Consider the following 23500-nt stretch of genomic DNA (forward strand, 5'->3'; position numbering starts at 1 on the left):
CCAAAGGCTAGGTTGGGGACTGACCTGGGCTGTCTGCCTCTCCTTCTGTCTCCCACATCCCACCCAGTGGTCCCACCTGTTCTCCTGAGTGACTACTATGGAGGCAGGTTGGTGGTGGTGTTGGAACTGACAGCTCCCAGGGAGAGACAGGAGTTCAGTGGGGTGGGGGCAATGGAAGAGAAATAAGAAAGGGAACTTGGTGGAGGGTGGAAGAACTCAGGCTGTGGTGGAGCTGAGGAGAAAACACCAGCTGGGTGTCTGGAAACCTGGTTTTTGCTCACAGATTCACCACCAGGTAACTGGCGAGCCACTGGACTTTTCTGAGGAAGTTTCCTAAACACTACAACGTGGGGATTGCAATCACAATTTAGCCTGTCGCGCAGGACACATGAGAGATAATAGATGGAAAAGTCCTTAGAAAAGAGAAGAGTGGTGTTAGAAAAGATGAAAACGCCGTTATTAGGGGAACTGGATGAGAGAAGGAGAGCTACACTAGGGTGCCGTAATGGCAGGCACGGATATAGGGGAGATTCAAGAGCTGCGGGAGGGAAAGCGTGGGAGCAAGTGATTGGGGTGGGCCCAGAAAGCACCTTGCAGATTCCCAACTTTGGAACCCCCAACAGTGAGGAGGGAGAAGGGATGTCCCCTCCAGCCTTGCCCCCTTTCTCTAGCGTCTCCAAAGCCTCAGTCACCGTGTAGAGGTTCTCCCCACATCCCTGAAGCTTCTCCACTTTCCTGTGGTGGGTAGTGTAGGGCCTATCCATGTCTGGTTCCCTCAGTTGCACCTCTGGGTCCACCTTGTCTCTTTCTATCCCTCTTTCATCCATTGCTTTAGAAGGTGTGTGTGTGTGTGTGTGTGTGTGTGTGTGTGTGTGTGTGTGTGTGTCTCACAGAGAAGGGGCTCAGTAGGTCCTAATCCTGGTTCTTCCCTGACTTCCTGTGTGACCTTGGACAACTCACCATCACTCTCTGGGCCTTTTTGTAAAACAAAAATCCCCGTAGCTCTGATAGCCTGTGAGATTCTGGGTGGGGGCATGCCCCTAAATACCAGCTCCTCTCACGTGACCTGGAATCCTCAATCTACCCCCACCCCACCACACTCTTCTTAGAGTTTCTAGATCTTTCACAAGGCTGAGTTTTCAATGTCCAGGGAGTTTTGACATGTTCTGCTGGCTGTGACAGATACACACCTGGAGCCCTGTGCAGTCTTGGTACTCTTGGAGTCTTTTCTTGGTTCTACAGGAAGCCTGGCCTTGCAAGAAACCTTCCCTGATTGACTGCATGATAAATTGGCCTGACCCTAAAAGTTAATGAGAAGTAAGGGCTGACCTCAAACATTTGATTTAGTGTGGGGAGTTGAAGGATTTCCTTTAGCGTTCTAAAAGAAGAAGACAGCAATTGTCATAAGTGCAGAAATAAATATTGTGACTCGGAGAAGATAAACTGGATCCCAGGGACCTGAGTCAGACATGCGGGTGTGTTGGTCATATGACATTAAACAGGGACAGAGAGACAAGAACAGAGAAGAACCATGATGTGCTGGCTCCAGGGGCTGGAGACCCCAGTGCCATCCTCAACTACGCAAAGAGCTGTCAAGCCCAAGAAAGACTGGGCTTTCCCTGGCCCAGTAACAGATCTTGGCCCCGTGAGAGGAAAGGACAAAGAGGTAGGCCAAGGAGAATGAGCAGTTTTCAATGGATGTTCTGCATTATTTATTCCTGCCCTTATAGGAGGGGAAACTTATTCTTGTCCCTGAGAGTGGATACCCCAAGAATTGACTTTTTTTCAGATAACTCAAAGTCAAAGTGATTAATATGCATTTTGCCAATGCCCAAAGGCCACTTTGAGGTAAGGAGAATTATTTGTCCACACTAGGCCATTTAGAAGACACTAAAAAGCCCTACTGCAGTGCTTTTTGAGTTCTTATAAACACTTTTAGTAACATCCCTCCCTACTGCCAGGCTGTTGTTTCTCATTGTTATAATTCTGACTGCCTATAACAAACCTTTTTGCTACTTCAAAAAAAATTTTAAAACATGCACATTCACAGTTTTATTTCTGAAAGGTGAATCATTTCAAAATTATCAAATGTTACAATGTTTTCTTAATATTTGTAGTGTAAGTAAAAAGGTAAATATAATTTACATATAAATATATCCAGGATGTCAATGCCAATATTATAGCTGATAACTACAATACTTAAAATATTTTACAGAAGCACTGTTGTACACAGTAGTTAAACACTATACTGTAGTCTTAAATTATTTTTCCTTCAACTACAAGTCATTTAAAGATAAAAAGTATTTTGTTCAAATAGGATACAATGTCAAGTCACATTTGATGAACGCTTTGCATGTTTCATATCCAAAGTCATTTTCATATCCAAATGACCATATGGTCATTTTCATCCAGTTTTAATTTTAAAATATATCACATGAGAGCTTCATTCTTTTCACTGATGCATGGTTAATAATACCAGAAAACCTGTCTTCTCTGAAAAAGAAAATCTTCTCTTTAATATGGAATCTAATGAAAGTATAAATAAGATAGCTGAACCCTGACATAGACATTAGAGTTTCTAGAAAGAATAAATAAAACACAAAGGAAAATGTGTCTTAATGTTTTTATAATGTTTTAAAATGTTTTAATGTTTTTAAAATGTTTAAAACATTTTAATGTTTTCAGGACAACAGATCATGATTTTCAAATTCCTGAATACTGGACATAGGGAAAGCTGGAAAAGATTTTCTCTTTTCTAAAAGGCATAATATAATCCTTTGAAATATCCTTTATAATATAAATCTATACCTGTAGAATCATACATCTAATCAAAAAGTCATGCACTTTCACTAAAACGTGAATTTGTACCTACAATTATTGGGTAGTTTTTATAAAAATAAAGTTGTTTCCTTAGGAAAAAAAATCTGCCAATTGGAATATCTTCATTCTGGGGGGGGAAAGGCTTTTTCCTCTGAAGATAATGAAGTTTCGTCCCTGGCTTCATGAACATTCTCTAACTTCTTCAAATGAAAACACATTATTGTGCTCCTAGAAACTAGTTTCTTTCACTAGCGCAGTCTGAGATAGCTTCTGGAAACTTGCACAAAAACATTTAGATTCACAAGCAAATATCGGTGAACAGAACTGGACCTAGTGAATCAGTTCTACCACCGTTAAATCCATCTGTCCAAAGGGACGGATAAATGATGGCATTCCGCAGTCCTGTCACATCATCTAGGGTCCTCTTTTTCCAACCATAGGTTCACAAATGTTTCAATTTGTATTTAAACTCAATATCATTTAATGGTGGTAAAACGCCCAAGCCTGCACGAGACTGGTCCAAAGGAGGACATTTAACATGGCTCTCCACAAGCTCTAGTTCAAAATAGGAAAGCATCAGAATCAAAAATTGCTTGATTTCCTGAACAGCAAATAATCTTCCAGGACATATTGTAGCTCCTGACCCGAAGGGCATGTAGTAATACTTTAACTTGAGTCCATTGCTGTAGAAGGTGGTTTTTGTCTTCCCATTTTCATCCAGATATCGATCATATTTAAAAGTCTGCAAGGAAAATACAAAGAAAACAAACCTATAAGCTAGTTTTACATAAATGTATCTCTTTGTTGACCTGGAAGCTCTAAAGGATAATTTTCTTTTTAAATTCAATGTATTAGCAGTTTTGCAAATACTCCACTGTGAATCAGAAAGTGACAAGGAACAGAAGCTTAATGAAAGTCGATGGGAAAAGAAAGCTTTATAATACCTCCTATTTTGCCTGGGTGACTAGTTCCTCAGTTAGGCAGAACTAGAAAGAACGGTTCAGATCAGAAGCTATGAGGGTCAGTATACTATCAGCCTCTAAGACTTTAAAGGAGACGATTCCTATGGCTTCGATGATCAAATCAATTCTACAATGGTGAATTTCCTCTTTATTCGATCTGGGTAGACATCACCTGGATATTGAAGTTTGATGAACAGGCACTTACCAAAGGATCTGGGTAGATTTCTGGATCTAAATGCATTAACTGTGGATAAAGAGCTATGATGTCATCTTTGCGGATATTGTAGGAACCGTCCTGGAGGTGCAAAGTGAAATCCTCTTTAGCAGTCCGGATGTTCAGGGAGGCACTGGAAAGCCTCAGAGACTCCTTGATAATACTATCTAAATATTTTAAAAGAAAGAGACAAGGAGAGGGAAAGAAGAAGGAAGAACAAATAAAGTATTTAAAGGCTACATAGTATATACAGTTTGATATGCTTCTAGCAGCCTATAACACAAAGCTAAACAGACTACAGGAAGCTGCCAGATACAAATTTCCCAAAATGTTCAGTAATTCAATTGTGTCTGAATGTATTTTTTAATCTGGTAATCTGAGTCCAGAATAATCTTTTGATAAATATATAATCTTCTGGGTCATCAATGAAAACTAGATTTCTATAATTTTATGGAACAGGAATCTTATTTCTACATGACACTAGACAATACAATTGGGAAAACCAGTAAATCACTTTTATGTGAATTATTCAAAGTTTGTCATTTTTGAGATTTAATGTATTGATAACACTTTTACTTAGAATCATTTTTCCAGAGGTTTGATGCAGCTTCAATTCAGTGTTTACAAGAATCCCTTTTTATTAGTACACTATCTAATGTTGTATGACAATGCTCTGCTGCCTGGTAAAGACACAAAGGGACAAAAGGACCACCCTGATAATAGCTAAAATACACAGATCTAACAAGAAGGTCCAGCCTGACCTTTGCCTCTATCCCTTTGTCATGTTTTGGGTGCTTAGCACACGATTGTGTGTAAAATCATAGCAAGTTAGCACTTTATTTTACAAATGAGAAAAGTAAGGCCCCCAGAAGTGAAATGATATGTCAGAGATCTCCTGTGGCAGGGCAGAGCCCAACAAAGGAACTACGCTTCTTGCCTTCTAGTCCTTTTCACTAAGACACACTGCCCCTCTGAGCAGACACTGGTTTCTTTCCTCTAGACAAAAATAACAAAAACAAAAAGAAAACTCCTTCTTACTATAAAAATATAATTTTTTGTATTTTTATTAAATATAGAGAAGCAAAAATAATAAAAATTAAAAAACCTTCAATCCCATCACCTAACCTATGCAGCTAATTATAGTTTCTTGATGGTACTTTTTTTCTCCTTGGTTTTGTGAACATAAATAATATGCTGCCATTAACCATAAAATTGGGAAGAGAAATAATAAAGGAGACAGAATAGGGTAGTGCAAAGAAGTGGTGGAGAGTATGGGATCAAGAGTCCCACATTAATGCTGTAATTGGTTCCACCATTCAATCCCAGACAGTAACTTAACCTCTTTCAGTCTCCTCACTTATTATGTAGAAATAGTAACAGTCCCTAGTCATAGAATTGCTGTCAGGATCAACAGAGAAAACACATGCAAAATCTTTAGCATATTGCCTAGAACAAGTATGTGCATAATATATACTGACAATTACTGTTAGTAGGACAGAGTAAATGAAATGTAACACAGTAAGCATACCTAGCACTGGCATATCATTCAGTTGCACTTGAGTCAAACAAATAGGATTGTCCTCAAAACTGGTTTTTTGACCAGCATTCTCTAGTGTTTTATTCACTTCTTCAGTAGCTGCTTTCATTGCTTCAGGGCTCCTATTAAAAGTGAAAAGAAAAGATGTACAGAGAATAATTTTTTCTACACCAAAAGGTATGCAAACAGATTTATAACATGAGAAAGTACCAGTAGTCCTTCTTTTTCTTTCTATAGTTGAATTTCTGCCTTCTACTAAAAGAAAGAAATAACTGGAAAAGTTGCTAGTTACCTAATCATTTGAAATAAGCTCCAGAAAGTGGCCGGAATGGTGTTTGCTTGCGATGCCCACAGGACAGCGAGTTGCGTCTTTGCCTTCTCCATGTCATCCAAGGTGAAGAGCAGGTCATTCAGAAACCTGACCAGTTCTGACATATGGTCTCTCTTTCCCAGGTTCTCATGCCTCAAGCCCTCCGCCAGCTTTTCCCTGGCATGGTGTGCGGTCTTGAACACATGAATGGGAAGGCCTGCTACCAGGGCTGGAAAGATTTTGTCAAATTGCTTGAAGTTGTCAAGGCTATTTAGAATAAGTGCTTTTTGTGCATCTTGCCCTGCAAGGTCTCTGCCAAACAGAGTTAAATACCCAGCTTCAAACATCACTCGGTAGCAAAAGGCATACATGCCTTCTGTCACCCAGGCAGACATCTTTGATTCAGGTTGAACAGGAAATCTCATGACAAGTTGGAGGTTTTCCATCATGGCTTCTGTGAGGGAATTCAAGGCATCACCCTGCAGAGTTTTGATAAAAGCTTTGTTTATGTTTTCAGTGGTATTTCCATCACTCGGATCAATGCTTCTGTGTCCAAATGCCTGACAGAAAATGAAATGTGTATTTCACTGATATGTGGTATATAAACCAAAAACAACAAAAGAACAAGACAAACAACTGAGAAACAAAAACTCATAGACACAGACAATAGTGTAGTGGTTACCAGAGAGTTAGGGGGGTGGGGGGAGGGAGATGAGGGTAAGGGGGATAAAAAAATGTGATGGAGAGAGAACTGAATCTGGGTGGTGAACACACAATGGGATTTATAGATTACGTAATACAGAATTGTACACCTGAAATCTATGTAATTTCACTAACAATTGTCACCCCAATAAACTTTATAAAAAAGGAGAGAGAAAATGAAATGTGTAGGAAAAAAGTTAAACCTGACACAGTGCTAGTAAATGACTGAAAAATAAACTAGATACTTTCATAATTGGGAATGTTTCATTTGCAAAAATCTTTACCTGTTAAAAAACGGGTGGGGAGGGCAGGAGGATTGGCCTCCCTACATACAGTTTCATAGTACTTTATTAATAAATGGCCAAATCATTTGGCCTTCCTTTATGACCAGGTTAAATCCCAGTTCTTCAGTGAAACTTCCCTCAACCACTCTCTTTGCCTATTTCTTATTTTTCTTTCACTGGAGCACTGGTTTGCACATTAATTTGGTACTAATCAATAATGGTTTTTAACCATTAGTGTTTTCTTATATTCTGTGTAGACTTTAATCTACTTAGAGGCAGACACCATATCTAATATGCCTTTACAAAGACTCAGTAAATGTTGGTTAATTTTTTTCTCCATAAAAGAGTCACTTAGGTTACATCTAAGTGATGCCAAAATATTTGGTCAATTCCTTAACCAAATTAAACAATGGTGTGGCATTAGTGTGTTAAAATAATTGTTCAATGTTAAGTTCTCACCATATGCATTCTGGATGTTGTGTAGACATCATTGATATGAGTGAGTTTGTACCTCTTACTCATACAGTGCCATCTGGCTCAGTAAAATATTTAATTTTTATTTCATCCTCATTAGCTGGTTAAGAAATGACAAATCTATACTTATTTTGAATTTTAGAATGATTAGTACCAAGAGGTTATGTTTAGTTTGATTATATTTCTAAGAATCTCTATGTAAGGGTAACTCTCTTCAACATTTGGGAGTACCTCAAAATGAGTAAGCGGGCTGACATATTAAAAAGTAGAAAACAAACAAATTTCACATAAATGCAAAACTGGTTACCTTTGCAGAAGTAGTGAAATGAAATTTTTTCCAATCAAAGTATTTTCCATGGCACAACACTTTATGGTATGACAAGGGATTTGTGATGAAGTGGACATAGTTTCCCATTAATTTGCAGGTAAAAACATGACCATGTTTCCTTTGATTTGCTCTGAGGAACTCAAGAGGATTGGCACCAAATTGCAGAGCACACCCCAGGTATGGAATTGACCCATTCTCCAGAGGTGGTTCACCCATTTTTCTGTAAGACACAAATATGTGATAGTTATGTAAAATTACACATTGTTTTTTATTTATACCACGTTTTCAGTTTTTTACTACTGACTTCAAACTTCAAAACTCTACTGTTTAGATACATTTTTGTGTGTTGATAGGACCCTGGTCTTTTATTAAAATAATGGATTATATTAATCGAGTAAGATGATATGTTGATGAAAATGATTACTAACTCCATCTATCCATGCCTATATCTATAAACACTTACTGAATGTTCACTATGTGCTGGTCACTTTTCCTGATGATGAGGATAAAAGAATGAACAAGGACAAGATTTTTGCTCTCAATACAGAGATGAAACTACATTCTAGCATTCATATTTTTTTCTAAGCATCATTTGCCTAAGTATTTGATTGTTTTCTTTAAAGATATAGAATACTGAATGACAGAGAGAATTGCAGAATTGTAGTTTTCAAAATCTTCATTGTTTAAAGATATTATTATGATGATGATAGTTAAAGACAGGAGAACCTCATTTGAGAAATTAGCTTATTATAAAATGAAATTAAGATAAGTATTGACATGACCATCAATTGTAATTCAAATGTTTTCATTAAATAATATAGGTGCCATTTTAATGTTTTCATTAAAGAATATAAACATTGTTTTCCAACAAAAACTACTATCCCTTATGATAAAATAACATAGTACAAAATAGTTATTTTTTCTCTTACTTCAAATAAGCAGTTTAATTAAAACTAGAAATTATCACTCCTGAATTAAAACATTTTAAGGGACAAAAAAAAACAGACAATATTTACATACCTTGCTCCCAAATACTCTTTGAGACAATCAGAAGTTAAATAAACTATGGCTATGTATCTGACTTTATTTGTATTTATTGTATTCTTGAACCAGTAATTAATAAATGACACATACAAATAAAAGTGATGTCACATACACATAGGTTTCCCAATTCACCATGATTATCATTAATAAGAAAAAAAAAGTAATAAAATGATCAATGCAGGCTCTATGCTCTGGTCTAAACTTAGGCTGAGCCTATAACAATGCATAAGAACTAGGTGAAAAAAAGAACATTTATTTAGTCAGGGCATCTATTTAATCCACATAATGGAAAGAAGCTCTTACCACTTGTATCCTTACTAATCCAGACTTCCTCTTTATATATCTACATAAATATACACAGAGATCTCATAAAATTTGTCAGTTACGTTGAACAAGTTAGTACATTTTTGCATTACCATTGGTATATCAATGCTAAAAAGAAATCACTGTCATTATACCTTTTGTTAGATATAATTTAAAAGATACCACTTTGAAATCTGAATTCTAAATTTTTTAATTTGAGAAAAAAATTGAAGAAGAAAATGCTAGTGTATGTAAGTACAAAAGGCCAAATTTGTTGTATAACAATGAAGGTAAAAGAACATTAACTGAATAAACTTAGATGTAGTTTAAAGATAAAACTCTTCTTACCTTCTCCTCATTCCAAGAATAAGCCATAAAAAACAGCACACTGACATAACAATCCCCCAGATCAAAGATATGGTCATCATTTTGCAAATCTAATGCAAAACTTTTGAAAAGGAAACTCTTGTTAGAAAGGAAAGGATATCACTGAACAGAAACTGCTGCTAGACTTTTATATATGGAAAGATATTGCACTTGAGTGACCAAAGCAAACAATTAACTACTTGTTCATCCTATTAGAAAAAGAAAACTGGCCTTGAACTAAGTCCACAGGTATCAGAAGAGGTTCCAAAACAATCAGAGAACTGCAATACTTGATAAGTTGAAGGTCTGTCAAACATGTGTTGACTTAACAGTTCAGACTTGGGAATGACAGCTAGTATTGCAAGTTTATTATGGTTATAAAAAGAACACATAAACCTGTTCAGGATGGACATATCAAATAAAGATGTAAAATATAATAATTTAAAGAAAAATGAGCATAAGTTATCATCAAGCTAATGATTTGATTTTGTTACCTTTTTAAGAAGAAATCATCTTAAATGGTTTATGAGAGAGACAATGGTCAAGGTCAAAGGAAAGAGAATTGGGTGAAATGTTTCTGGAGCTTCATGTTTCAGATGCTTTTACAAAATCATAGATATAACATGTTACTCACCTGACATCCTCAAGAAAGTATCCCACATAAATGCATCTTCCAATTAAACAGTTTTATGCAAGCATCAAAACTTTATCAACTATTTTTTCTAATTGAAAATATGTTTATTAATTTTTCTAATTGTTAAAGTAATAGAATTTCATTTCAAATAACTTACAACTAAAATATATCTCAGTAGAAGTGAAAGTCAAGTCATAATTTACCTGTTTTTCTACTCACCACTCAAATGTAACCACTGTTAATTGTTTAGTATACATATATCCTTCCAAACTTTATTTCCATGTGCACATATATATATTAATTGAGTACCTAGTCTGTGCCAAGAACTCTTCAAAGGTATTCTGGTAGCAGGCATTAATAAGATGGACAGATTTTCTACTCTATGGAGTAGAGAGACAGATAATAAAATACAAGTGTTATGAAAAAAATAAAACAAGGTGTGGAGAGCTATTGGGGGACGAGAACAACTTTAGGTATGGTGATCATAAAAGGGCTCTTTGAGGAGGTTATGGTTGATATCTGAATGATAAGAAGAGATGAGCCAAGTGAAAATTAGAAGGAAAATAATTTTAGGAAAAAGGACCAGCAAATGCAAAGGTCCTGAGTCAAGGATGAACTTGGTATATCCTTGAAAGATATACCAAAAACCAGAAAGATATACCAAGAACCAGAAAGAAGTTAAGATAAATCAGAACAGGATGAATGAGTGGAAACTTGGTTAAGATATAAAGATAAAATGTAGTCAAGAGCTAATTCATATAGAGGGACTCAATAGAGTAGGGAGAGACAGTTTTTGGAGGCCAACAGGTCAAAATACTGTTTTGGACATTTGAAATTTGAGAGACCTATTAGATATCCAAGGATCAATGTCAAATTGACAGTTGAGCTTAAGAGTCTGAAGCTAGAGAGAAAAGCCAGGCTTGGAAATAGAAATCTCAAGTCATCAGCGTTTGGATGGTTTTTAAAGCCAAAAGACCTTATAAGATCACCTAGGGAAACAATAAAGACTGAGGAAAAAATAGAGTCCACAACCAAGCTATAGAACGTTCCATTTATTGAGGTCAGGCAGAAAGTAGGAGAAGAAATGGATAAGAAAGAACCAGGAGGAAAACCAAGAAAATACGGTGTCTCAGAAAGCAAGAGGAGAATGCATTTAAAGAAAGATGAGTGATCAACTATATCACATGCTACTTTTAGGTCAAGATAACAAATAAATGACCACTGAATTTGACAACATGGGGACAGATGGTGACTCACACATCAACACACTCACACAAAGATCGGTTTATACTAAAGACCATTTTCAGAGCCTGTAAAACAATAAATACATATTGCAGACATTTCCTGTGACAATACATATATGTATTGTATATATGTTTATATATCTTCATTTTTAATGTGTGTATAGTCTTCCATTGACTAAATGTACTTTAATTTAGTTTACTGATTCGCTACCAGTGGACATTGGTTTGTTTTCAATTTTTGGCTATAGAATCCATAGGTTTAGTTCATGCTTTTTTGCCGTCTTAAACAGAGAACACAAGTGTTTTTTGTGAGTATGATTTATGATCATAATTATTAATATCAATCATTGAATGGTAGTACATAGATTTCTGAATCTATTTTGGTTTTTTAGGGCTTTGTGCACATTCAAGATATTTAATCTGAAGTGGTTTTTAAAATTACCACATCTGTTTTCTTTTTTTTTCTATATGACTCATTAGTAGCTAAACATTTGCATGGCCTATCACAGCAGGATATCACAGTTAGAGACAAATCTAATATCCAAACAATTTAGCCCTTTAGAGATACTTCTCAAATAAAAAAAAATGAAAACAAACTAACATGTAAAGGAAAGGGTACATGGGAACTCTAAACACTATCTCTGCAACTCCTGTGAATCTATAATTATGTCAGAATTAAAAGTATTTCAAAATGGTAAAGGGGAAATACATTCACAACCCAGGAAAACTTCCTTAAGTCTTGTCTTTCTCACCATCTCTCAGAACACCACATATTCTTTGAAAATATAGCTTGGCTAATATTTATCTCAATTTTCCTACCCCAATTTATTCTTTTTACTCGTTCCTTTACTTTCCTTTTTCTACACAACAAAAGCCAACACACACACACAATTTTCTTTAGTGGGCTAAGGAAAAGCAGCAGCTTGAATTACCATACTCGTTTTTTCTTGTTATATGTGGTTTATGTCTTCCTTCTGAGGATGTCATTTCTTGCCACTGTCATATGTCCACAAATGGCATCTATCACACCCTTAATATGCTGTTTCTAATCTGGTGAGTAGGAATTCAGATGCTTGTTATGCTTGTCAAAATTATTAACAGGCTGCAAGGAAACACCTAAAAGGTTTCCTAAGTCAAGTGCTTAAAGCATCGTGACATTTGATGACATCGCAATGTGTTTGGTGTAGCACTCAGAGTATCCGGTATTAAGTAAATGCTAACAAAGTTGAAAAGTTCTTTGCTTGCTTTTTTACTCTCCTCTGTTTCAAATTGTAAAGTTTTTTCTCCCTCTCACTTTCTCTCTCTCTCTACACACACACACACACACACACACACACACACACACACACTCACACACTCACTCACACACAGACACGCGCACACTCACACACACACTGAGCACTAACTCACACAGACACACGCGCACACTCACACACACACACACACACACACACACACTGAGCACTTACTATGTGTGTCAGGCACTGCATCAAGACTAGGGACATAGCGGTTATCAAGGAAGTCATGAGCCCTGACCCTGTGGGGATTCCAGTGCAGCAGGGCAAAGCCTAAGGGCCCTGCTGCAGAAAGGAGTGTGTTTTATCAAGGAGTGTGTAGTTTACCAAGGCCTGCCATGATAAACTAAGCTTACCTAAATTCTCGAATCCCTCCATAGCTTGTCAATTTCTTCTTTATTTGTAGAGAGTCATGTAGAGTACACATTTACTGACGTGTAGAGGAAGAAATTGTTCTGAGCCTCGGAGAATATAGGGCCCAAGTGCAATACCACTTCCCCATAAATAGACATATACAAAACATGGAAACTCAAACTACAGGAACAAAGTAGAAAGAACAACTAAAGCTATTAGGTTATGTAAACTGATGGCCCATTTAGGTATTTCTAGTAAGAAATGCAATAAGCATAGTTTACAAAGAGCTCCCATATCAATATGTTGTTTGCTTTAAATAAAATGAACTGTGAACATAGTCAAACAACTGAGTCAAACCAGTTGTTTTCCTGAATTTTCAAGTCAAACCCAATCTCTATGGTAGAACTATAGATTGCAATTAATGCAGGGCTCATCATTTTCCAAGAGCATCCCAGAGCTCCCTGGGTCAAGACTGCACATCAGGTTCCTAATTCAGGGCAAGTTAATGGGAGACCAATGAGTAACGAGCTGGAAAGGTCTTATTATGATTAATTTGGGGCTTTCATAATAAGCTTTTAGGAAATATGTCTATTCACACTTGAGCTATGCCTTCAATATATTTTTTAGGAAAAAAACAGTTATGTTATGGTAGATACAAAATATCTGATTCTCAAACATAGTTTTGAATCTTAAATACATGGTGTTGTGGTTGTAAATGCCTGGTATATCTATATGTGTTCATTGAACAAATATGATTTCATAGGACTGAAAAAGGGTGTCAATAAGTTGTATTTCAGAGAATCATAATAATGTTTACATTAATTTTGAGGTTTTCACTTTTTAAAATATTTATTTATATATATATATGTATATATGTATATATTTTCCAACTTGAATGAAATAATCAACTCAGGCAGAGCAGGTATTTTAGCTACTTCAAAGATGAGGAAATAGGGGCATGATGGTTTAGTGGCTAATGTTGCAAAGCTTGAAATAGTTCAAATGATCAATGGAATGGAAGCTGGAATTAAAACTGAGTTTACATCTTGGCTCTGCCACTGACTATGGGTATGTTTTTGAACAAAATGCTATCCTCTCCAAGTCTTCTCTTTCTCACTATCTGTAAAATGGGGATAATAATAGAGAACTAAGATAATAATAATGAACTAGGACAATGTGTGTAAAATGTTTAGCATAGGGCTTGCCACAATCTATGCTTAAAAATGTTTGTTGTAAGTATTAAGTGGCAAATCCAGGAAACAACCCCACAGTTTTCTGAATTAAAGCCCAGCATTTCTCCTGCACATCTCAGAACCTCACAAGCAGTTCAATGGAACCAAAGCACATCTGGTTACAGATTTAGGAAAGGGTAAGCATACCGCCTACATGTTCAAATATAAAGTTGTGTTTCATCAAACATGTTCTGAACAACAAGTACATGGAAGGTGATGTTAGGTAATGAGGTAGAGATGAGTAGATCATTCAGCAAATGTTTTTCATGCATTTCATTCGTTCATATTAACTTAGCACCTACTTTGTGCAACGCACAAAGTAAGTGCTGGAGATACAGAGGTAGATAAGACAGGCAAAGTTTCTGGCCTCAGGCTGACACAGCAAATCAACAGGAGAACAAATCCACTCTTTGATTTCTGATAAAGTGTCATTTCTGTTAACAGGAAACATCAAGCAATGCATCAGTGTTTTGTGCCAAGATCCTCACATACTTGCCTCATTTCCTCCACATGGTAGCACTATGAAATGGACACTCTTGCCTCCATTTGTAGATGACTTAATGCTGAGAAGCTCTGGCCCTAAGCTCCAGTTTAGTCTCTGCTATGCTGTACAGGGAGAACTCCTTTCGCCCAAGTTAAAGGCAGGCCTGAGGACCTACTGTGTTTCCCCCAAAAAAGACCTAGCCGGACCATCAGCTCTAATGTGTCTTTTGGAGCAAAAATTAATATAAGACCCAGTATTTATCATATTATATTATATTATATTATATTATATTATATTATATTATATTATATTATATTATATTATATTATATCATATTATATTATATTATATTACATTATAGTAATGACTTGGTCTTACATTATAGTAAAATAAGACCGGGTCTTATATTAATTTTTGCTCCAAAAAATACATTAGAGCTGATGGTCCGGCTAGGTCTTATTTTTGGAGAAACACGGTAGAATCAAAGAAGGCTAAGTGACTGCCTTGCTTTTTATGATAAGTTTGACTTTAATCTGAACCTTATGGATGTTAGGCCAGGAAGCTCAACTGGACAGAAAAAGAAGCTAGATCAATGGTTTATTGGACTCATTGGGCCCAACCGACCTCACCAGAAGGTTAAGAGAACTCAGGAAGGGAGAGAAAGGAGAGAGGAGCCAGAGGAGAGAAAGAGAGCTGACCCTTTATCCATTCTTTGCTTACCATGTATAGTGTTGTTATAACCATTCATGTTCAAGTTTTAGTGTGAACGTATGTTTTAAATTTTCTGAGTACATCGCTGAGAATGGATTTCCTGGGTCATACGGTAACTATATTTAACTTTTTGAAACTGACAAACTGATTTCTGAAGTGGTTGCACCATTTCACATTCCCACCAGGAACGTATAAGGGTTCCAATTCCTCCATGTCCTTGTTATCACTTATTACTGTCGGTCTTTCTTATTGTAGCCATTCTAGAAGGTATGTCATATTATGGTTTTGATTTGCATTTCCCTAATGAATGATGATGATGAACATCTTTTTATGTGATTACTGGCCATCTGTAAATCAATGGAGAATCTATTTAAATACTTTGCTCATTTTTTAACTGGGTTATTTGTCTTTCTATTGTTCAGTTGAAGAGTTCTTTCCATATTATGGATACTATACCCTTATCAGATATGACTTTCAAATATTTCCTCAAATTCTGTGGGTTGTCTTTTCACTTTCTTGATAATGTCTTTGGATACACAAAGGTTTCTAATTTTTATGGAAGTCCAATTTATCTACTTTTTTTAAGTGGTTACTTATACTTTTGGTGATATGTCTACGAAACATTGTCTAATCTCAGGTCATGAAGACTTAACACCTATGTTTTCTCCTACACTTCTTGTACTTTTAGCTCATATATTTAGGTCTTTGATCCCTTTTGTGTTACTTTTTGTATATGGTGTGAAGTAGGGAGTCCAACTTTACTCTTTTGTATATGGATATCCAGTTGTCCCTGCACCATTTGTGGAAAAGAATGCTCATTCCCATTGAAGTATCTTGGCACCTTTGTTGAACACCAACTGACCATACATGTAAGGGTTTATTTTTGAACTCTCAATTCCATTTTCCATTGATCTACATGTCTATTTTTATGGCAGCACCACAAAGTCTTGATTACTGTAGGCTTGTAGTAAGTTTTGAAATCAGGAAGCACGAATACTTCTACTTTGTTTTTTTTCAAGATTGTTTTGAACATTCTGGATCTGTCACATTTCTAGATAAATTTTAAAATTAGGTTGTAAATGTCTGTAAAAAACAAAAAGAAAGCTGGGATTTTGATAGGGATTACATTCATTCTGTAGATCAATTTGGAGGATGGTCTCATCTTAACAATATTAAGTCTTGTGTTTCCATTTATTTAGGTCTTCTGTAATTTCTTTCAATGATGTTTTGTAGTTTTCAGTATACATGACTTGCACTTTTTTGTTAAATTTATTTCTAAGTTATTTTATTTTTATTGATAGCATTTACAGAGAATTGTTTTCTTAATTTCATTTACATGTTGCTCATTGCTAGTATATTGAAATAAACTGATTTTGGATGTTGATTTTTGCATTCTGTAACCTTGCTAAAACTTTTTATTAGATCTAAGAGGTTTTTTTGTGAATTCTTTAAGATTTTCAATATAAAAGATCATGTCTCCTGAAAATAGAGGTAGTTTTCCTTTTAAATATGTATGTCTTTTATTTGTTTTTCTTGCCCAACTGCCCTGGATATAACTTCCAGTACCAGTACAATATTGAAAGGAAGTGGCAAGAGCAGATGTCCTTGTTTTGTTCCTGATCTTAGGGGAAAATTTTTAGTCTTTGACCATTAAGTATAATGCTAGCTGTGGATTTTTCTTAGATACCCTTTATCATGTTGAGGTAGTGCCCTTCTATTTCTAGGTGGTGTTGTTGTTCTTTTCTGTTTTTCTTTTTTTTTTTCCTTTTTATTAGTTTCAGGTGCACAACACAAGGTAATACTTAGATGTTCATCATTTATATCCCTCACACTGTGAACCCCCCTCCCCCCATCCACTATCCCTCCGACCTCACACCGAGCCATCACATTATATATATAAAATTATAGTTGGCATTCATTATTGTTTAGCTTCCGGTGTACAGTGCCATGATCAAGCATCTTTTCTGTTTTTCTAGTGTTTTTATCATGAAAGGGTGTTGAGCTTTGTTAAATCATTTTTCTGCATGTACTGAGATAATCATGTGGTTTTTGTCCTTATTATATTAATACGGTGTATTTCATTGATTGATTTTTATATGTTGAATCACCCTTGCATTCCTTGGATAAATCACATTTGGTAATAGTATGCAGTCTTTTTTATGTGTTGCTAGTATTTGTATAAACTAATATTCATAAGAATATTGGTTTATAGCTTATTTTACTTGTAATATCTTTATCTGATTTTGGTGTCAGATAATACTGGGTCCATAGAATGAGTTGGAAGGTGATCCCTCCTTTTCTTATATTTGGAGAAATTGTGAAGAATTGGTGTTATTTCTTGTTTAAATGGTTGGTAGAACTCACCAGTGAAGCTATTTCGTTCCAGGCTTTTGTTTGTAGGATTAATTTAACACTTCAGCTTCAATATTTTTTCTTGTTAATGGTCTATTCAAATATTTTATTTCTTCTAAAGTCAAGTACGATAGTTTGTGTCTTCCTGAAATGTGTCTATTTCATCTGGGTTATCTGATTTGTTTGAATACCATTGCTCTTAGCATTCCCTTATTTATTTTTCCCTTTTTATTTCTGTAATGTTGGTAGGAAAATCCTCTCTTTCACTCTTCATTTTAGTAATTGTTTTCTTTCTTTGTATTTGTCTTTTTCTGATCAGTCTAGCTAAAGATTGGTCAATTTTCTTGCTGTTTTAAAAGAACCAACTTTTGGTTTTATTGAATATATCTATAGTTTTTCTATTCTCTATTTCATTTATTTCTCCTCTGATTTTTATTATTTCCTTCCTGCTGCTTGCTTTGACTTTATCTTGCTCTTATATCTTTCTAGGCTCTTAAGGTAGAAAATTAGGCTATTAATTTGAGATCTTTCTTTTGTTTAATATAGGCAGTTATAAATTTCCTTCTAAGCATTGTTTCTACTGTATTAATTTTTGATCTGTTGTGCTACTTATTTCATTCATGTCGAAGTATTTCTACTTTCCTTTGTGTTTTCTTCTTTGATCCATTGGTTATTTAGGAGTGTGTTATTTAATTTACACATATTTGTGAATTTCCCAATTTTTTTCTGTTATTGAATTCTAATTTTATTTCATCATGATTAGAGAACATATTTGGTATGATTTCAATCTTTTAAAATTTATTAAAACTTGTTTTACGTTCTAACATATATCTGTCCTAGAGAATGTTCCACATATTCTTGAGACTATATTTTGCTCTTGTTGTACGGAGTGTTCTATATATGTCTATTAAGTCTAGTTTGCTTATATTGTTGTTCAAGTCTTCTAGTTCCCTGTTGGCTTTCTATCTCATTGTTCTATCTATTACTGAAAGTTAGGTATTGAATTCTCTAATCATTGTTGTTGAATTATTTATTTCTCCCTTAAATTCTGTTTTACTTCATGTATTTTTGGGTTTCTTTTGTTAGTTGCCTATATGTTTATAATTGTTATAATTTCTTGATGAATTGATCCTTTTGTCATTCTAGAATGTCTCTAGGAATAATTTTGTCTTACATTTGCTTGATTTTTCTCCTATTAATGTGTAGTTTTAGAAAATATTAAATATATTCCAACCATAGCACAGACCAAAGGTAATATGAAAATACATTAAATTTTGGTTGTTTTAGAGTTCATTTATTACTTTTCCCCCTGATGTACTAATATTATATTTGTGCTAGTATCTGATTCGGTCTCATGTTTAAAGAAGTTAAGGCTCATATCATCCTCTAGTGGACAACCATGTACACTGACACTTCCTCTGTATTTAAGGAAATTGGAGGAGGCAATTAACTCTCACTGGTGGAATTGGAAACCAAAATTAATTTTAGACTATAATAAAGAATAAAAAAGCATTTATTTGAGCAAAAGAGCTACAGCCTTGGAGACACAGATTCAGGCAGCAACCTAAATTGTGTTCTACTGAGACAAAAGGTAAGCCATCTTTTATAGAGAAAGTTCCCACCCAAGTTCCCAATTTTATGCAAATAAGATTTAACAAATTGTGCAGTCTGAATCATGTAGTTTTGATTGTTTAGTATAGATACAAACAATGATACAATTTTCATAGTTCTAATTGGACAGGCAGGTCTCTCTCAGTCCACTGGTAGAAAGCCAAAACCAGGATCTTCCTGCATTGGTTGACTCAGACAGCATAAACAAACAGGGTTGTATAGTATGGGAACATCAATTTGGGGTTCTTCCCAGCATAGAGAGTACATGAGGAGATCCTGTCAGCAAATGGCCACTAAACTCTTATTATTCATAAACTTTGGGCCCCCATTGGATCATCAGGAGTCCATCTCAGCAGACAAATTCATTCTTGAGGTTTACAGCAAATGAATCTTTCCTCTCAGGGTCCACAGAACCATGAACTAGAATCCTATAAAGCACTGTATAAACCCAACTTAAAGAAACAGAGCTCATTGTCCCACCCCATATTTTGGAACCAGCAAAACCTGGGCTCAGGGAAGCCTCCATTTTGTTGTTGTAAATCAAGGTCTTGGTATTTACAAAATAAGATGTGAAGACCATTAAGGGGTCAGAGCCTGGAGAAGTTCCAAACCTAGAGATATCAGGATAAGTCCACATGGAATGTGGACAAAGATGAGAAACCCAGCAGTGGGTCAGATTGCGTCATAGTTGCTGCTTGACTTATATTGACCATACGGTTGTTCTGCCAGGTTGTGATCCTGGATCTATATGTAATAATATTCCCCCTCTAATTGTCTTCAAAATTATTCCTTTAACTTTGGTTCTCAGCAATTTGACAATGGTTTTCTTAGGGTATCCCCCCTCCCCACGCTCTTGAATCTCTGGCTTGTACTCTTTCATTAATTTTGGAAAATTCTTGGCCATCATCTCTTCAAATTCTTCTATGCTTTTCTCATTCTTCTAGAACTCCAATTACATGTGTATTAGTTTGTTATTATCCCACAGTTTTTTTTTTCCTCTTTGTGTTTCAGTTTGTATGATTCCTATCAACTTATTTTCAAATCCACTGATTCCTTCTTCTGTAGTTTCCAGGCTGCTTGTAAGCTTGTTGAAAACATTTTTCATCTCAGGCCTCATGTTTTTTACTTCTAGAATTTCCACTTGATTGTTTTATAGTTTCTGTCTTTCGAATGAAATCCCCCTTCTGTTAATGTTCATTGTCCATTTATTCCAGTAGATCTTTTAATGTTTTAATCATGGTTCTTAAATTCCCTGTCTGTGAATTTCAACATCTTTATCCTCTCTGAATCTGGATTTGTTAAATGTTTTGTTTTTTGAAGGTGGATTGATTTTTCTTTGTCGGTGCCTGCTGACGAGACGAACAGTCCCTGAAGTGGGGAGTGAGGATTGAGAAAAAAGAAGAGAGACAAAGATGGGATCGGGAGGGCAGGCAATTCTAAGTAGACTGCCGCAGTTCTAAGTAGAATGCCTCACCCCAAATTTATTTTTGCAGCTTATATACTCTGGGCATCAAAAAGTAACAGAACTGTCTGCAATCTGGTAGTTACAATGTTTGGATAAACAAGGGCATGTGTTTTGGCCAGCTCTGCACTTCCTGACTTTGTCTGGTTCTGTGTTCTCAAAGTAGCAAGTTTTGCCTTGCTGGGAGCACAAACCACTCAAGGAAGTCAAAGGTTCAACATTTCACAAAACAACACCTGCTAGCACTGCAGCACGGTTTCCCACATTTCTTTATTTTTGTAGAACCCTGTAACTCTGTGATGCAATTTAAATTCATCTAAGTTAACTAGCAGTGACTAAAAACTCACCAAGAGAGAAGTGAGAATCTGTGCTGGGGACTCTTGTTCAATAGGAAGGCTTGGATGTTTACAGCCCAGAGCTACATCTGGTCAAATGTATAACTGAGGCAAAAAGGGCCTCTGAAACCCAGGCCCCCATATAAGATAGCCAGACTTTGGAAAAATAACTAAGTGTGTGAATACAAAAGTTTTAAAAGCCACAAAATAAAATATCAAGTCCAAGATACACAGCGGCATGCAGAGGGATTCAGGCAATTAGCAACATCAAACAAGGATACATCTGGCTATATAGAACCAGTGTTTGGTGTGTGTGTGTGTGTCTGTGTGTGTGTGTGTGTGTGTGTGTGTGTTTATTTGTTAAGTAATAGATATCATTTTTTAGGACAGATTTAGGTTTATCACAAAATTGAGTAGAAAGCAGGGAGTTCACATATATATGCCTTGCCCCACAGTTTCTCCTATTATTGACATCTTGCATTGATGTGGTATGTTGCTATAATTGATGAAACAATCTTGATACACAGCTGTAAAAAATAATATAAACAAAGCCACTTTAAAATGGAGTTGGAGCTACCATCCTGTAAAAGTGATAACTCTATTTTAACATTCTAGTTTAGTTCAATTTAACGATGTAATTAGTTTAGGATTTAGTTTAGGACTTTTTAAAAGTTTTTTTTTATTTTCTTACCTGTGCCTTCCTCCCCTCTTGCTGGTTTAAATGACTCCATTTGCACAAGGCCAAAACCTTTCTCGTTAATTTACAGGACAACTGGCTTTAATAATTCTGTTTTCTCAAGACTGCAGGCATGCCTTGTTACCAGGTTGAATGGTCTTGTTTACACAAGGCGGAATACATACCTCGATAATTGCAGAACAAACGGACTTAATGGCCCTGCTTTCTCAAGACTGCAGGCATACTTCCAAATCTGCCTAATCTCCAGAGCACTGATTTAGAAGAGGTTACAGACTTCCACCATCTGCTTTGTTAACAACTGGAGATTTCCCTCCTTCAAAAGAGACTGAGATAATTTTATCTCTGAGACAAACCAGGCTTTTCCTCTTTTCAGATCTTGGCGCCCAAAAGTTTCCCGATCACCTCCCCGGTCCCTTTGTTCTGCTGCTCCTTGCTTGCCTATAAAATCTTTTGGCCATGGGGAGATGGGAAAGGTAGTCTTTGTGACAGGAGTCCACTGCCTTTCCCTGAATGCTGGCATTTTGGAACAAACCTGCTTTTCTTTCCACCAAACGCGTCTTTCGTTCTTTGGCTAATGAGGGGGCAAGCAGCTGGAACTTAACCCAGCAAAATCCCAGAGGAACTGCCGTGCATGTCTTACTCTTCAAACCTTGGGAATATTAAAACTGGGCAAAGTAACCTTTGGACTGGGCCTAAAGCAGCATTGTATTCCAAACATCTATTTGCAAAGCTAACAGGAAAGCAGATGTGACCACTAGACTGAAAATTTAAAAAACATTCTTTAGAATTAGCATCACTACGTTAGCTTCTCTGCACCTATAGAAAATCCTTTTATTCATGTAATTATTCCCCTTCCCTTTCTCATAAGTACCCCTTGCCTTCATCTCTTAAGCTGAACACCATTTGGATTTCTGCATCAACGAATGAGTGTTTTCCAAATTCTTTTGAATCTCAAATGAACACTTGTTGCCTCTCACTTTGTCCTTTTATTTTTAGGCTAACATTATTAACTAAAGTCAATGGCTTACATTGGTATTCACCCTTTGTTTGTACAGTTCTATGAGTTTTGATGCATGCATAATGTCATGTATCCACCATTACAGAATCATATGGAGTAGTTTCACTGCCCTAAAAATCCCCACGCACCTGCTCCACCTACTCACCACTGCTGTCACTGGGCAAAAGGTCCGGTGGCTCACCACACGAAAGCCAAATCTCAAGAGGCAAAAAAGAAAAGCAGGTTTTATTCCAAAATGCCAGCCTTAAGGGAAGATAGTGGACTCCGCGGCAAAGACTGCCTTCCCTCTCTTAATGAGACACGTTAGTTAACATGTTGTTAGACAAACAGGAAAGATCCCTGGTGAAATAAACAAAAAGCAGCCATATCCTGAAACTCCAGGTTCTGGAATGTCTGTCTCCTTTACTCCAGGACAAAAATATGAGAACGCGCCTTGAGGTTAATAAATTATCTCAAATCCCTTTTGGCCGACAAAGGAGCAGATCTGATAGAAATGGGTTATTTCATTAATCCCTTCAGGATGGACAAACAGGGCAAACCATTAGAAGCCTCCAGCTCCCTTCCCCAAGCAGGCAAGGGAAGGTATAAAAGTAAGAACTTTTGCCTCTGTCACTGGGCACCCCCATTCGGGACCCCCTCCCACTAGGGAGCTCTGACCCTTTCCTTTCAATAAACTATCCTCTTTTTAAAACTCTTTGCCCCCCCTGGGTCCGTGTTTCCTTTCTTC

The 23500-nt window shown here is 36.2% G+C and overlaps 1 protein-coding gene across 1 annotated transcript in view; it reads right to left on the reverse strand.

Annotated features, from left to right (window-relative positions):
• Positions 1 to 2039: 2039 nt before the first annotated feature.
• The window catches only part of CYP7A1 (cytochrome P450 family 7 subfamily A member 1), a gene marked incomplete at its 5' end in the record, with an annotated part of 46309 nt that continues 24848 nt past the window's right edge, over positions 2040 to 23500 (reverse strand). The window contains 5 exons of the mRNA XM_081070239.1: positions 2040 to 3562; positions 3988 to 4163; positions 5525 to 5655; positions 5826 to 6403; positions 7611 to 7851. Of these exons, the coding sequence (XP_080926365.1) occupies positions 3263 to 3562; positions 3988 to 4163; positions 5525 to 5655; positions 5826 to 6403; positions 7611 to 7851 (1426 nt within the window). The 3' untranslated portion in view covers positions 2040 to 3262. The remainder of the gene's footprint in view (positions 3563 to 3987; positions 4164 to 5524; positions 5656 to 5825; positions 6404 to 7610; positions 7852 to 23500) is intronic.

Source organism: Rhinolophus hipposideros (assembly GCF_964194185.1).
Source record: "Rhinolophus hipposideros genome assembly, chromosome: 13".
NCBI lineage: Eukaryota > Metazoa > Chordata > Mammalia > Chiroptera > Rhinolophidae > Rhinolophus > Rhinolophus hipposideros.